The 15,793-nt window shown below is 46.3% G+C and overlaps 1 protein-coding gene across 1 annotated transcript in view; it reads left to right on the plus strand.

The window, feature by feature from the left end:
• Window positions 1–15,793, plus strand: part of SETBP1 (SET binding protein 1) — a 363,443-nt gene that overhangs the window by 12,249 nt on the left and 335,401 nt on the right. Inside the window, exon 2 of the mRNA XM_084778779.1 lies at window positions 10,801–11,435. Coding sequence (XP_084634905.1) covers window positions 10,971–11,435 — 465 coding nt within the window. The 5' untranslated portion in view covers window positions 10,801–10,970. The remainder of the gene's footprint in view (window positions 1–10,800; window positions 11,436–15,793) is intronic.

Here is a 15,793-nt window from a genome sequence, read left to right on the forward strand (position 1 = left end):
CATCAGAGTGCGGTCCCGTATAAACCTAGACAGCACAAGGTAATCATGGAAAGTGGCCTCTCGATGCATTCAAGAGGCAGATGTGAGAAGGCTGAGGCTGCTGGAAGCATACTGATATGACATATGACTTTGTAGTAAATGTTTCATAGTTAGAAAGAGTACAGTAAATTAATGATTAAAGTTCTAGGATAGAAAGATACGCGAACCAGTGATACTATTCCAGCTTTGTATTATGTAATATACATACAGTTTTATGGTGTAATATTGTGTGGACTGGCATTGGGGTAGGCTTGCTCATGCTGGCTCACATTAGAAGTATGAATAATAATATGTATTATGATATTGCGAATGAAGCCAGGCAGTAGTTGGGAGGCAGAGGTAGGTAGATCTCTGGTAGTTCCAGGCCAGCCAGTACTACACAGAGAAACCTGTCTAGAAAAACCACAATAGTAGCAGCAGCAGCAGCAGCAGCAGGAGGAGGAGGAGAACATTGCTAGGTCTTTGTGTTTCTGTGTGTATCTTAAGGACAGGACCATGGCTCTATATGTATTAAACTGACCACGCCCTTCTACTGTGACAGTGCTCTTTCCCTAAGCCCAGGGTGGAATAGTGACAGCAAGTAGGATGCTATCACTGACATTGAATGTGTAAACCTGAGGCTCGGTTCCAGAAGCCAATCCACAAAGCTCGGGCTGTTGTGCCATTGGGATATGGCAGACCCAGGATGGTTAGTAGTAGTGTGCCCAGTCTCAAGCCCTGAAAGCTTGACTCAGATTTGTCCCCTGCAACCGAGATCCTGATCACAAGAACTGATGTCCTATGCTTAAAGTTGAGTTCAGCTAGGTCATCTCACTTAACCAGAGCTGCTGAACTAACAGTGCCTGACAAAGCAGTGGAAACATCAGTGCCACTTTCTAAGGGCATCTGGCTTCTAAGCAGAGGAGGCTTGGTAGGGGCATATGACCAGGCTGGGAGGGGGCATGGGGTTCACTTCATGCCTGCACTTATTCATTAAATGAAGATACGGGAATTTTCTGACCGAACCCAGGGACATTTCCTCTGTAAGACAAGTCATCAATAAAGAATAGCAGAACGCCCAAGTTAGCATGTTTAAACTCAGCTGCGGTATGTGCCTTCTGCTGTGCATGAGTGTGGAGAAGGCTGGGCTCTAACCTGTAGGCCACAGGGTTTTTCTTGGGATCTGAGAAGAGAAGGCAACATTCAGCCGACTCATGACTCGGCTGACACATTCCTGGGGACCAAGTCAAGTTTAAAAAAAAGAATAAAGGGACCATTTGCTAAGGTGATCCTGGGTAATTATGATCTCATTTAATATTTAATCTTCAATTACTTCTCCTAGAAGCCCCTGAGGTAGGATTATTACCCACTTTCCAAATGAGACTTGAATGGCTTTAAAATGCCTCACCGACTACGGTTACTAATGGGACAGAGAGATGGAGTGGTCCAGCGCCATGGCCTGCAGCCCATGTTTCTTCTGCTCTTCTTCTGAAGAAGCATGGCTGTGAACACCTCCTACTGCACAAGGTTTCCTTGTGTTCGCTGTGCTCGACAATGAGTAGAGACCCATTCAGCATCCCCGCACTATGGAGATCCCTATCCTGTAGACCAGGTAGACAGCACTGAGTTGTTGTAGCTCAATTTGTCAAATGCTTTCACGGTAAAGTGCCCCTTTCTGTCTGTCTCTGTCTCTATCTATGACTCTGTCTTTCTCTCTCTTGTCTGTCTGTCTGTCTGTCTTTGTCTTTCATATACATGTGTCTGTGTGTGTGTGCATTTGTACATATGCAAGTGTCTTCAATGAGTACTGTTAAAAGTAAATTCAGTTGGTCTCCTGGTTGGAGGTGAAATTTGATCCAATTATTTTGTGTGGCTGGTATGGTTTCGTTTCTGTTTTTCTGGACTTGCTTTGTAGACCAGGCTGACATTAAAATTATAGTGATCTTCCTGCCTCTGTCTCCTGAGTGCTGGGATTAAAGGCGTGTGCCACCACACCTGGCCCTTGACCCAATTCTTGAGATAATTAAAGCTAAACCTGTGTAGAAATGAGAGGGTCCCTCAAGCCAGTGGAGCTAGAGTTCGTTTGGGGAATAGTAATGCATCTGAAGGGAGTTTGGGGACTTCTGCGGGAAGATGTGTTGGGTGAAGAACACAAACAGTGCTTCTTGGAGGAAGTAAAATGTGCCCTGGAACCCACGGGTTGCTGGGTAGGAGAGCTGTCCTGTGCTGTAGACCGCAGCAGCCATATATGCAGTGTCAGCAAACTGTGGGTGAGGCCATCTTCACTCTTGCTGATTGAGAACCAGGTATGTGTTGGGTCACTTGATCTATTTACTAGTGTTTATGGACCATGTATTCCAGGAACTTTGGCAGCAGGAAGGTTTCCAAGAAACATCACTCACGAAAAACAACAAACAAACAAACAAACAAACAAAACTAGCTGGGCGGTGGTGGCGCATGCCTTTAATCCCAGCACTCGGGAGGCAGAGGCAGGGGGATCGCTGTGAGTTCAAGGCCGGCCTTGTCTACAAAGTGAGTCCAGGACAGCCAAGGCTACACAGAGAAACCCTGTCTCGAAAACAAACAGACGAACAAACAAAAAGAACATCACTCAGAGTTATGGGTACTCCAAGTCAGACTGACTGGCTATACTTTGACACAGACTTTCTCCTTCGACAGTCACTGTATAGGGAATTTAGGGTCTCTCTCTATGTATCAGGGACCGTGGCAGGCTCTGGGAATCACATGGTACTTGAAACAGACTCTGGTGTTACCCTCAAAGTTCTTAGTGTCTAGTAGGGAAGTTGAGGTGAAAACTTAAGAGTGGCAGGAAGAGCACAGAAAGCTCTTGCGTTGTAGACCACAGAAGCACAGAAAGCATCATCACGTGAACAAGCCAGAGAAGAGATGTTTGCCCTCACTTCGCTCTGCAGTCAGGGAGGCTGGGGAGGGTTCCAGGTGTGTGCACAGGTGCATGTGGACCTGCTGTGACTGTCACCACATGTCTTTGGCAGATAGAAAGAGAGGTGAATAGTGAATGACCCCTAGGCCCAAAGTCAGACAGTCTCTTGTTAGAATCTGACAAGAGATGTTCCTCCAACTGTGGGTCAGCGAGCATAGGCAAAAGTGATAAAACAAAGGAAGGAAAGAAAAAGAGGTGGGGGAAAATACTAGGAATGGGACAGAGAGAAGACGCCTGAGCTAAATGTTGGAATGATCTGGAGGCCAGGATCATTAAATAGAAAGAAAAAACTGAAAGAACAATTGCAAATAACATTCGTGAGCTGGAGATAATCTACATGGCTGCAGATGTTCTAGAAAATTCCAGGGAAGGCAGAATTGTATTCTGTTTAAACAAATCAAAAACACCCAACCAAACAAACTTTATAGTTTTATAGACTGTCTTGTACCCAAAAATGGGGGTGGGGTGGGCAGTACCTATGCAACCTCCACTTTCTAGTCTTTCAAGTGCTAGCAATATTCTGAAGTGTTTTGATGAAAAAGTCATGACCTGAGAACTGTAAAGTCTGGATAGTGCTGCCCACCTGCAAACATGGAAAGCATCCCTGGTATTGTGAGAATTTGCAGAGAAGTCCAGGGCTTTCTGAAGGTGGAAGGAGACAGGAGTGAGGACCTCCCTGTGTTTTCTCCTGTTTGCCTGTAAGAGCTTGTGAGGTGAGGTGTGTGTGCTTTTGAAATGTTTATTTTAACACAAGCAGCATAGAGTTTAACTCTCCATGTATATTTGGGCTATACTATACCCCAATGAGAGAAATAAGAAAACAGCATGTTTCCATATTGTTGCTGAGACACAGAGGTCAACTGGGGTGTCATGGGATTTCCTAAGAGGCAGAATGAAGCCCATAACTCATATCTTTTGATGCCTGTTGACTATGCCAAGGGCTTTGTGAGTTTCTGTCATAGTGTAGATTTGGAAAGCACAAGTCAGGGTGGCAGTGGCCAGTATGTGGATGGTGATCTGGGAGCCAAGCAAGTAGAGGAGACGGGTCGAACTTGGGAAGCCAAGCTCCGCTTTCCACGTCTTCAGTCCAGTCAACTGCTCGAATGTCTGTTCTGTGTTAGGCGCTGTGCTAGGTAGGCATCAGGATGATAAATGCCTAAAATGCGATGGAAGCCCATTATTGAGAGACCAGGAAGCTTTATAAGGAGAAAACACTTAGAAATACAGATTAAGAGCAGTACCCTGTGGTCAAGGCACTGCTGTGGGGGAAGTGTACAGAACAGGAGGTCTGAGGAACCTGTTCTCAAACCCTAACCCATGCAGCACCTGGGAGCTGAGGGAAAGCCAAATCGCCTGGCTGGTCCTGGGAGCCCTGACTTGGTATGTGCAACACACTCAGGCTCAGAATAAGTAAGAGTTTCTCAAGCTGCTGCAGGTGGAGAGCATTTCTCAGACTGGGGGGGGGGGGGGGAGGTGGAGGGGGAAGAATGCCTGTATCTTGCAGATTTGGAAAGATGAGGGAGATACTATTCAGGACTCCCCTGAGTATGCGCTTCATCCAGCCACACAGGTTTTCCCTGGGAACCAAAGAAATACTGCCGTGGGTTCAAACTGTTCAATTTGAACTGTCCCCATAGGCCTATGGCTGCGCACAGAAAAGCTGTGCAACAGCGAGTGAGTGTTCCTTCCCTTGTTGAGGGAAGCAAGTGTGGCATCAGGCTCTCAGAGCTGCTTGTCTGGCCAGTATCTCACTACCTTTGAATGCTAGAGCCAGGAGTAGAGACTGCGTTGCCACACTCCGGTGTCCTTGTGCGTTCTAAGACCTCTGCCCCTTCCTTGCTCCACTGCTTCTTAGGACCTGCTGGAGACTCACTTCCTAAGCAACCTTTCGTCCCTGTGTGGGCAGCCCTCAGGCAGCCACAGAAGGGTCAGCTTGTGTTGCACTGGAGGCAGGGAACCAAGTACAGAGTGTTCATTGTGCGCTGCCCTCTCTGAGCCAGCTGCTGATTGCAGGGATGTGAACAGGCCAAAACGCTCTCACCTTGCCTGGACTCCCGCATCTCTTGAGTGTGTGACTCTGCTCACACGTGTGTGTTGGCAGTGGCTTTTTACAGGAGGACTGGCAGTTTGTTTTCCAGACCCACCACAAAACTTGGAGTGTGTGTAGGCTGGCAGGTATGTGCTGGGGCGACTGACAAACAGCAGCTTTTGGGCCGGTGAAGTCAACAGTCAGGTTAGGTCTCTTTGATCTGTGCTTTTGAAAGCCTTTTTATTTTGGGTTTTTAAGGTGATGGGGTTCATGTCTGGATCATTACCCCCAGGACAGGCAGGAAATTTGACTGGGGATTCCTGGGTGGGTGGAGCCAATGTCGGAGAAGGACTTTGAATAGCTGTCAGGGATGAATACATTTTCACTGAATGAGAGAACCTTCTAGAAGTCCATCGAGTACTCCATCCCAGGATGGGAATAAAGAGAATGTGAGCATCAACCAGCTGGACTTGTCCTCAGCCTGAGAATGAATTGCTGTGGAATTAGAAAAAAAATTATGATTTATGTACTCAAAACAACTAGAAGAGAATGCAAGACTGGCATTTAGAGGCAGCCTATACAGCTGGGTGAAATGCAAGTCAGGCTAGGAGTAAGTAGCGGCAACTGGAGTTTGTAATAATTGTTACTATGGATTTACGTGCTGGGGAATAACTTGGAACTACGGGAAGGCTCAGGGTCTGCTTGGCTGTTGATTTCTCATTCCTTCATGGCACAGACAGTTGGAGAGGACTAGTCATCTGCCAGGGACGGCATGGCTCGAAGACACCAAGTGTAAGAGCTGAGTCCATGAAAATGCCAGTGCAGGTAGAGCTCTGTGGAGACCAGTTCGGGCTGAGTGGTCAGTTTAATTTAGCAGCTAATATGGTTCGAGACTAGACTCAGTGTGAGACCAGGCTGGTGGGTCTGGAAAGGATGCTTGTAAAGCTCAGGGCTACTTGTAAAAGGCCTTATCTGTAGTGCATGTTATGAGAACCTCCAACTGCCCCCTCCACCCCTAGGCTCCAGCTGGTCCGGGGCCTTAAGAAAGCACAGTCAGATGTCAGCAGGGGCCATCTAGCTATCTGTTTATTACCATGTTTCCTAATTCTGCAGTGGTACGAGGGTTGCAGTGGCCTGAAACCAAGCTTTGATAGAGTTTCTTCCCCCTCCTGATTCACCATTTCCTGCAAGGTGCCATCCTTTCACTGGCTGTACTTCTCACCAGTCCCACTTGGTGCCACACCCCTTAGCCACACATCACTTTGCTCTTCTCTCAGTATGTCCCTGGCTCATACTTTGCCTTGTGTTGTACTGTCCGTTCTTTGCTATTGTATCTTTCTTCTTTTTCCCATTTTAATTTTTTGGTTCTTTTCCTGGCAGTTAAGTGAGGCATTTATGTATGTTTACACGCGTAGGCCATCATGCGTATGTGTGTGTGAGAGCGCGTGTGTCTCTATGTGTGAATGTGTGCATGCGTTCATGCCTGTCTACTTGCAGCTGTAGAAGCCTGTGATGAATGTTGTTTGTCTCCATAGCCAGCTACACCCCCTGAATCCCATCTACACCCCCTGGCATTCCATCTACACCCCCTGGAATTCCATCTACACCCCCTGGAATTCCATCTACACCCCCTGGCATTCCATCTATATCCCCTGGAATTCCATCTACACCCCCTGGAATTCCATCTACACCCCCCTGGAATTCCATCTACACCCCCTGGAATCCCATCTACACCCCCTGGAATTCCATCTACACCCCCTGAAATGCCATCTACACCCCTTGGAATGCCATCTACACCCCCTGGAATGCCATCTACATCCCCTGGAATTCCATCTACACCCCCTGGAATCCCATCTACACCCCCTGGAATTCCATCTACACCCCCTGAAATGCCATCTACACCCCCTGGAATTCCATCTACACCCCCCTGGAATTCCATCTACACCCCCTGAAATGCCATCTACACCCCTTGGAATGCCATCTACACCCCCTGGAATGCCATCTACATCCCCTGGAATTCCATCTACACCCCCTGGAATCCCATCTACACCCCCTGGAATTCCATCTACACCCCCTGAAATGCCATCTACACCCCCTGGAATTCCATCTACACCCCCTGGAATTCCATCTACACCCCCTGGAATTCCATCTACACCCCCTGGAATTCCATCTACACCCCCTGCAATCCCATCTATACCCCCTGGAATTCCATCTACACCCCCTGGAATGCCATCTACACCCCCTGGAATGCCATCTACATCCCCTGGAATTCCATCTACACCCCCTGGAATTCCATCTACACCCCCCTGGAATCCCAGCTACACCCCCCTGGAATCCCAGCTACACCCCCCTGGAATCCCAGCTACACCCCCCTGGAATCCCAGCTACACCCCCTGGAATGCCAGCTACACCCTCCTGGAATCCCATCTACATTCCCTGGAATTACAAGCAAGGCAGATTGAACTGGAGTGGGCTCTGGGCATCTCAATTAACATTCTCTTGCTTATGGGGCAGACTCTTTAACAAGTGATCTATCCATCACCCTGATGCCCCACCCCCACACGGGTCTTCCTTCCTTCTTTTTTTAGTCACCTAAGGTCCCAGCAAGAGCATCTGCTCCCCTTGGAGCTTTCCTGTGCTGCTGCTGTAGCTTTCTTTGGAGTTGCTTTTCGAATATCTAGTGAAGAGTTTCTTTTTGAGGAAAAGAGGAATTGAAAAACAACTGTTGAATTGGATTTTTATTTCTATGGATCTCTTACTGCCGGGTCTAAATAATTATTGACTCATGCAGTTAAATACATGAAAATCTCAGGCAAACCATTTTTAAGTGGGAGATGCTTTCTTCATGATAATTACGTACCCACTTCATAGCCTATCTGCTCATCTGTAGGTAGCGTTTCATCTTCTTCCATCTCATTATAGTATCTGCCTGCTGTGGTTTGAAGTCCAGATGGATTGCTAAGAGCTTCTGAGGAATTCTTTGCCTTATCTTACAGCCTGAATCTGTAGTTACTGAGAAATCAAAGCATAATATTGGTGATTGCTGCCTAAGTGGGTAAGCCTTGGACACTGTTGTCCTTAGGAAAAAAGTGACTTACAGTGTGTTTGGAGCTGAAGCACAGTCGGACAGAAACCTACTGGGCTCTCCCTGAGATAAGCAGTGCCATGTTCTTTTTTTTTTTTTTTTTTTTAAAGACAGGGTTTCTCTGTGTTATCTTGGCTGTCCTAGACTCGCTTTGTAGACTAGGCTCATCTTGATACAGTATGGTGCTACTGCAGTATCTGCCCCTGATGAGAGTGGAACCAATGGCTGTTGACTTGATAAGACCAATGATAGGGTCTTTCTATATACTCCTGGGTGTCCTGGAACTCACTGTGGAAGCCAGGCTGGCTTTGAACTTGTGGTCTTCCCGCCAGTTTCTCAAATGCTGGGGTCTCAGGCAAATATCACTACCGTTGACTTAAATGTGACTCTTTAGAAAACAAAAATTTTGACGAATATAGAAACATTGGTATACTGGAAAAAAGGACTTTAGAAAACTATATATATATATTTTAAATTAAGTGTCATGTGGTCTGAAGGAGTTCTCCAACAAGGAAAGGACTCAGTTTTACTGATTTCTGAGCTTTGGGTAGCTGTTTGGTTTTTTCTTCGTAGCCTCAGCAAATTGCTCCTAATTTGACTAGGGCCACCTAATAGCTCTCCTCGGAGTGAAACCTCTTGTGCACGTACCCGTCTGCAGGGTTGAACCATTCCTAGGATCTGAGTTTGTTTCTGGGCTTCTCCGCTATTTGTGGCCCATGTGGAGCTTTCCTGCTTTTGCAGCTTCCCCCCCTGGCTTCCCAGCAGCTTGCTGGCTGAGAATACGCTGGTTTCAAAGCCAGAAGACACACACTCAGCTGTCAGGCTCCAGCTCTCTGCTGGTCCCAATGCGTCCTTACGAGCCTCCTGGGGCGCACTTGTTAAGCGCGTTTGCTGACCATTTCTTGAAAATGTTGGGCTCATAGGTGGAAACAGAAAATGTATAGAAGTGCTCCCTGCTGGCAACAGGGCAAGTGCTTAGTGGGGTCAGAAGGGAGGCTCAGGAGTAACGAGACCTCATCCTTAAGGTAGGACAAGATGGCGAGTTATATAGCTCTGGGACAGTACACTTTCTCTTACTGATGGACATCTGGCCTTGCTTTTGGCTTTAACAGTCATGAGTCTGAACTAGGGAATAAAGGGATGGGGTGAGTAAGAGGGGCAGTTGGCTCATCCTGTGGCTATCAGCAGAAAGCCTGATTTTCCTCTTCTCATATTGGAGGGAAGCAGGCAGAGAAGATGCTACGATTTCTGATACTTCCAGTGTCTTGGGAAATGCTGTTTCCCTCACTTTTCCTACTCTGGTACATGAACATGACGGCCCTTCATCTAAGGAACAAGAAAGGAAGTAAAAAAAATTATATAGATGGCTATTGTATATACCTTATGTTTCTGTTGATAAAACCGTTTTAAAGTTTATTTTGCACTAACCCTAGTGTTATTAGTGATTTCCTATCAAAATCTGTTGATTTTTCCCCCCTTAGTGCTCACACCTGAGTTTAAGAGCTAGATCACCAGGTATGGTGGTTCACATTGAAAATTCCAGCGTTTTGTAGGCTGAGTCAGGATTATCGCCACACATTAGAGTTCAGCCTGAGCGACACAATGAGTTCCAGGCCAGTCTGGGCTATAAAATGAGACCCTGTCTCACAGAACAAAAGAAAAAAATGCCCAAAGCAAGTGGAACAAGCGAGCAATAACAAAAACTAGAAAACTTTGTGTAATGGGAAAAAAAAATGTGTGGTTCACGTAATGACAAGTGATATCAAACAGCTAGGAATTGACCTAAAGGAAGTCTGTAGGCTCTGCTTCTTAAGAATTAAACTTTTTTATACAACTCAACTAGTTTACACAAGAGGGAAAAAAGGTTAAAGGGAAAAAAAGAGTGAACCTTCCGCTATCCATTCCAGGGGATGGGTCCTTAGGTGTCTCTGGCCTTTGTGCAGGTCCAGCCTGTCGCTGCTCCACCTGCGCTCCAGCCCCTTCTCAACCTGCTGTTGCTCTCTCCTCTCTGCCTGCCTGTGTCATGGGCGGTCTTCTTCTCCAATTGAGAGTCAATTAGAAAAACAATAGTCTAGGTGGAGTGCCCAGGTCTACTTCCTGAATTCCAGGCCCAGGATGGCTCCACCCAGTCTATCTCAAGGTATCCATGGGGTGCCCAGGGGTAAAGCCCGCCAAGACTGCTCTCACCTGTGACAAAGCTTACAGTCTTTCCCACAGAAGTCCTTCCTATAAAGGGCGTGGTGGTGACGGGGTGTCTCATAGGCAGCAGTGAGAGGTGTTCATTCTGTAAACTGTTCCTCAGAGGGAAGAGGGAGAAGGTGGCTAAAGAAGCCACCTAGATACAGTTTCCACAGACTCTTATTTACCATTGCTCAGACTTCTCTTTCATTGTGGTTGGTTTTACTGGTGATGACATGCGCTGTGGCTTCAGTGTAAGGAAACTCCTGCTGTTACTGGCTGAGGACTCACCCCTCTTATCTTTATTGTTGGGCCCACAGCCATAAATATTAATAATAAGCCGTCAAGATGGCACGTGTGAGTATGTTTCCCCTGTCCTCTAGCAGAATTCAGTTGGCTATGCGCACATTCTGACCGGGTCTCTGATCCTGTAGGCATGTGGGCGGGCCCTTAGAGGCTGGCATTAGTGTTCCGGGGTTCCAGTTCTTTCCTACCATAGCCAAATATCTCTCTGCTTCTCAATTGCAGATCTGATCCCTTCTGAGGACTTCACCACATCTCCATTCTTGGGACGTTGAACCCAACAGCTGGACTACGTTCGTTGTTCTTGGATTTTGCGTGTCCTCTCTTTTGACCTTTTCCACTTCCCCTTCATCCCTTCCCCCCTCCCGAGAACTCCTGAAGACTGTAGGATTATCATGGAGTCCAGGGAGATTTTAAGCAGCTCCCGGCAAAGAGGGAGCGAGTCAGAATTCCTTCCAGGCTCCTCAGCCAAGTCTCCGGCTGCTCCTGGCTGTTCAGGAGAGCCTTTGAAGGGCATCTCTGTGGGTGGAGAACGCATGGAGCCAGAGGAAGAGGATGAACTGGGCTCAGGACGAGATGTGGATTGCAACTCTAATGCGGACAGTGAGAAATGGGTGGCTGGGGATGGCTTGGAAGAACAGGAGTTCTCCATCAAAGAGGCCAACTTCACTGAGGGGAGTTTGAAGCTGAAGATTCAGACCACAAAGCGAGCTAAGAAACCCCCCAAAAACCTGGAGAACTATATATGCCCACCTGAGATCAAGATCACCATAAAGCAGTCTGGGGACCAGAAGGTGTCCCGTGCTGGAAAAAATAGCAAAGCTACAAAGGAAGAAGAAAGAAACCACTCCAAAAAGAAGGTAGGAAATTGTGCCTTGCAGATTTTGTTTTGTTTCTGGTTTTGCTATTCTGTCACCAGCTTTTAAAGGTCAATTCAGGTTTGAATGCATTTACTTTTGAATCACCAACCTCTTTGATGGAATATTCAGGGTCTGCAGCCAAGTCTCTGAGATGATATAGTATAATGTTGAATTTATCATTATGTTTTATACTCACCTAGAAAACATTAGCTACTGGGAAAGTAGGATTTGGGAGCACATCCTGTTTATGGGGTAATAGCCCACAGGACAGGACAGCCAAGTCCTGGAAAAGTTTGAGCTATTTTTTGTTTTGTTTTTGCTTTAACGTTTGCATCTGTTTTCCTAGTTCGTCACTCTGAGCACTCAGGATGTGTCCAAACTAACTTTTGGTTTCATCTGTTAGTGTTGTGGCTCTTTCTGAGATGCATGCTCTGAGGAAGGAATGTTTTCATTGTGATAGAGGCTTCTGTGTGGCAGAGCGATTGTCATCCTAAGCAATATAGTCATCAGAGAGCAGTATAAGAGGAGGAAACAGAGAAGGTGAAGGTCTAGGGTACAACTGAGTCAGAATGGTGAACATTTATGGCTCTGTGCTGAGTGACTCCTGTCCTCTGTCCCACCAGACGTCATACACAGGCACGTGGGCAGAGGTGCTTGGTAGTATCTGCTTATTATTGGAAATGGATTGGTCCATATTTCATTGTTTTTGTGTGTGTGTGTATGTGTGTGTGTGTGTGTGTGTGTATCTAATTATAGTGACTTCCCATCTGGTGTTAGGGATGGTACTCAGCCTGTGGTAGTGGAAGACTAGCCCAGTGTAGAAAGCGTTTGCCTCCAGGAATCTTGGTGGCCTGGGTATGTCTGTGAAAGAGACTTTGGTTGACAAGGATTTTGGGTTCAGATGATAGGTTTTAATCAGGTCCTGTCTTCCACTGATGTATCATTGTTGATGTGTACTAGGTGTGGTGTAACAGCCTAAAGGGCTGTCACCACTGGTCTTGTGAGCTTCCAGGCTCTCATTCAACAGAAGTAGGCAGGGATCCTGTTCCTTCTTTAGAACAGAGCTGTGTCCCCCCTCGCGTCAGGTGTTTGCACTGGTACCTTACAAATTGAAAACCGAAAGATGTGAGCTAGAAGCTTCTTTTCAAACGTGACAACTCCTCACAGTTGTCTCAACAAGCTTGTCCAGTGTTTGAAACTGAAACTTCTTCATCCAGAAGCCTCAATTATTCCAGGAAACCAGGACAGCTGGTTCCTTGTTACCTTAGTATTGGGACAGAGGAATAAGCCTTGGCTTCATTTGCCAGAGCATGTGGGTCACACACTCCCCTCCTCCCATTAGTTAATGAGCTCTCTGTTTTGAAAACAAAGGTTATCTTCATACCTGACAGGAACTTTTGAGTCACTTCTAAAGTGACATTGTTGCTCTGGAGTTGTGTGTCTTCAGCTTTGAAAATGAGTACTGTTGTCTCAGCCCACTGAGGTGGCCCAGTTCTATGTGGGTTGTTGAACTCTGTGTGTGTGTGTCACACACACACACACACACACACACACACACACACACACACACACATACACACGCACTGAGGACGTATCCTGAAAGCTGTTACCTAGGATGATTACTTTTTCTCCACTCTCACCACACTGAGATTTGAGTAGCACCTCACAGTTTGGGCGTTCAAGCCCAAATTCAGTCCAAAGCAAAGTGTGAACGAGGCCAGCCATTCTCATCCAAGAAGTCGAGTGTTTTTTTTTTTATAAAGGAAAAGAAAAAGAAAAAGAAGAGATGAAACCCCTTATTTGGTTTGCCTTGTGTGGTAAGCATTTTTGTGCCTCACAGTTGGAAGGAATGGAAAAGAAGGGGACCAGATTCAAACGCACATTGGTGTTTGACGTTATGACGTCACTGTGAGGGAATATCTTGCACAGTGTTTCAGCTCTTAGAAGCTTGCTTCATTTTGTATATCCCTATCTCCTGCATATTTACTCACACTGACAGTTGTTACATTCCAGGACTGAATGAATAAGGTTATTAGCATAGGGTTGTGGTTCTTTGATAGATGACAAGAAAATTCTCTTATCTCTCTTGGGATAGAATTCTGACTCGATCCCCTTGCACATTCCTGTCATTTTGCAGAGACCAAGCAAAAGCTGAGGTTGAGAATGTGTTGATCGTGTGTACAAATTCAGCTGTGTGAACTTGCAGAATTTACTACCTTCAGTAAGCCAGAAGGATATGTGATGGGTGACAGAGAAAGCTGAAGATGAAGTGGTGTCTTGTAACTAACAGATGCAGTCTTTTTGAGACTCTTGGTGAAGCGAGTTCTACCCTGAACCTCTGTACATGGGCCTGCTCCTGCAAACCAAGCCCTACTCCAGGAAGTGCCAAGAGGCCACACAGACCTGGTCCTTGAGTGGGTGGAGACTTTTTCTTGGGGGCATTTGGATGCATGTTCTGCCATTGAGCAAGGCTTGGCAATGGGCCCAAGGGCCAAATTAAGGCCCTTTCCTGTTTTTCCACAGCCCCCCCCACACAAAATGGTTTTTACATTTCTAAAAAGATTTTTTTTTTCAAAAACTCAAAGAAAGAGAAATATTTTGAAGTATGTTAAACTTCTTTGAAATTCAAATTTCAGTGTCCATAAATAAAGTTTGAATGGCGTGAGGCCAAGTCCACTTGATTACATTTTGTCTGTGACTGCTTTGTTATTGCAGTGGTAGAGTTGGGCAGCTGTCACCCTGACACTGGCCTGCAGAGCTTAAGCTATTTACTAACTGGGCCTTACACAGAATGTTTCAACTGAAGAGAAAGCTCAGTCAATAAAGCACTGGTCATGCAAGCGTAAGGGTCTGACTTTGGATTCCAGAACCTACGTTTAAAAAAAAAATGTGCATATCTGGTGTAACAGTAAGTAAACCTGCCACAGAATGCTGGAGACAGAAAGGGTGCTGGGGCTTTGTGCATATCTAGTTTTGCTAAACTCCTGGTCTAGTGAGAGACCCTGTCCCTCAAAGCACGAGACGAAAAGCCATCGAGAAAAAAACACTGTATATCAATTTCTGACTTCATGTACTTGCACGCAATTACTCCACCTCTCCCGATGTTTATCAAATTGACTTAGGGGAAGACAAGTTTCTGGATTCTGTTTCAGTGTGCTTTGTTTTGAATGTTTCAGGGTTCAAGTCTGGAGGCTGGGACAAGTTGGTTGTTACTGTATGTTCTTTTATTTTTAAGCGAAGGGATTAATCGTTTATTCAGGTGATTGCTTGACTGCCTCAGGCAAAGAGAGCTTAGGTTGGGTTCCACATGACTTTCTGCTTTAGATAAGGAAAAGTCCCTGGGAAAATTGTAATGTGACCTACCCATCACAAATGCGTTCTTTACTGTGCTCATCGTAACTGCAGTGGTCGGCTTTGGGGTGTGGGGTGTATGTTCAGTATCCTGTAGCGCTTTTATTCCAAATTTCAAACCTAGGACCTAGCCCTCTAAACTGGAGAGCAATTGTGAGTGTCGAGGGTACACAGTCACTTCTGTAGAAGAACTCAGGAAAAGAGCGCCTCACTGCCTCAAGGCTGATGGAATATCCTGACAAGCTAGGGAATTAGGGTACGGGTCTGGATGTCCTTCAGCCAATAGCTCATGACAGTCATGGGAGGTGTGGGAACCCCTGTCTGCTGGGAATCGATGCTCAGATTGTATGTCCCAGGGCTTTGCAGAGACACAGCAGACAAGGGCCTTGCTTTTTTTTGTCAGGTCACCAGCACTGTAGCATTTCCTAGTGACTTGGGTCAGTAACATAGTATGTTGTCCTCCGTCCTGCTTCCTTTTGGGGCAGTCAATAAAAACAGCAACCAACATGAAGAAGAATCTTTAGAGGCCAGCCCAGGTTCAAAACACACACGAGGCTAGCAGCTCTAGCGGTGGCAGAAATCTGAGGGTGCTCTCAGCTCGGAGCTTAGCAGCTCTGTGTGAGGACAAGGGATTAGCGACATTGGTCTAAGTTCAACAGCCAGAGCAGGGTGGGCTGGTCCTAGGTGGAATCACTCCCCTGCCAAGTGGCACTGTCGGCTTGGATCTTTAGTGTAACTTTGCCCAGGCCCAGTGTCTTTGTCTGCCAAACTTAGATGCACATTTCTACATGATGTGACTTGAAGGCCTAGGCAGAAACTGGCTAATTTATTTCAGAACTATGTTGTCATAAAATTTCTGATTTATTGAGTCGCATCGCCTACTAGCCCTCTATGGGGTGACCAGCATGGACTCACCTTCTTTGTCAGCCCATAGGACAAATCCTGCCAGTTGATACTCATTGAAAGAGGCAATCATCATGGTTCCAACTGCTTTGCAGGAGGATGAG

The sequence above is a fragment of the Acomys minous genome, assembly GCF_964271855.1.
Source record: "Acomys minous genome assembly, chromosome: 4".
In the NCBI taxonomy this organism is placed as follows: Eukaryota; Metazoa; Chordata; class Mammalia; order Rodentia; family Muridae; genus Acomys; species Acomys minous.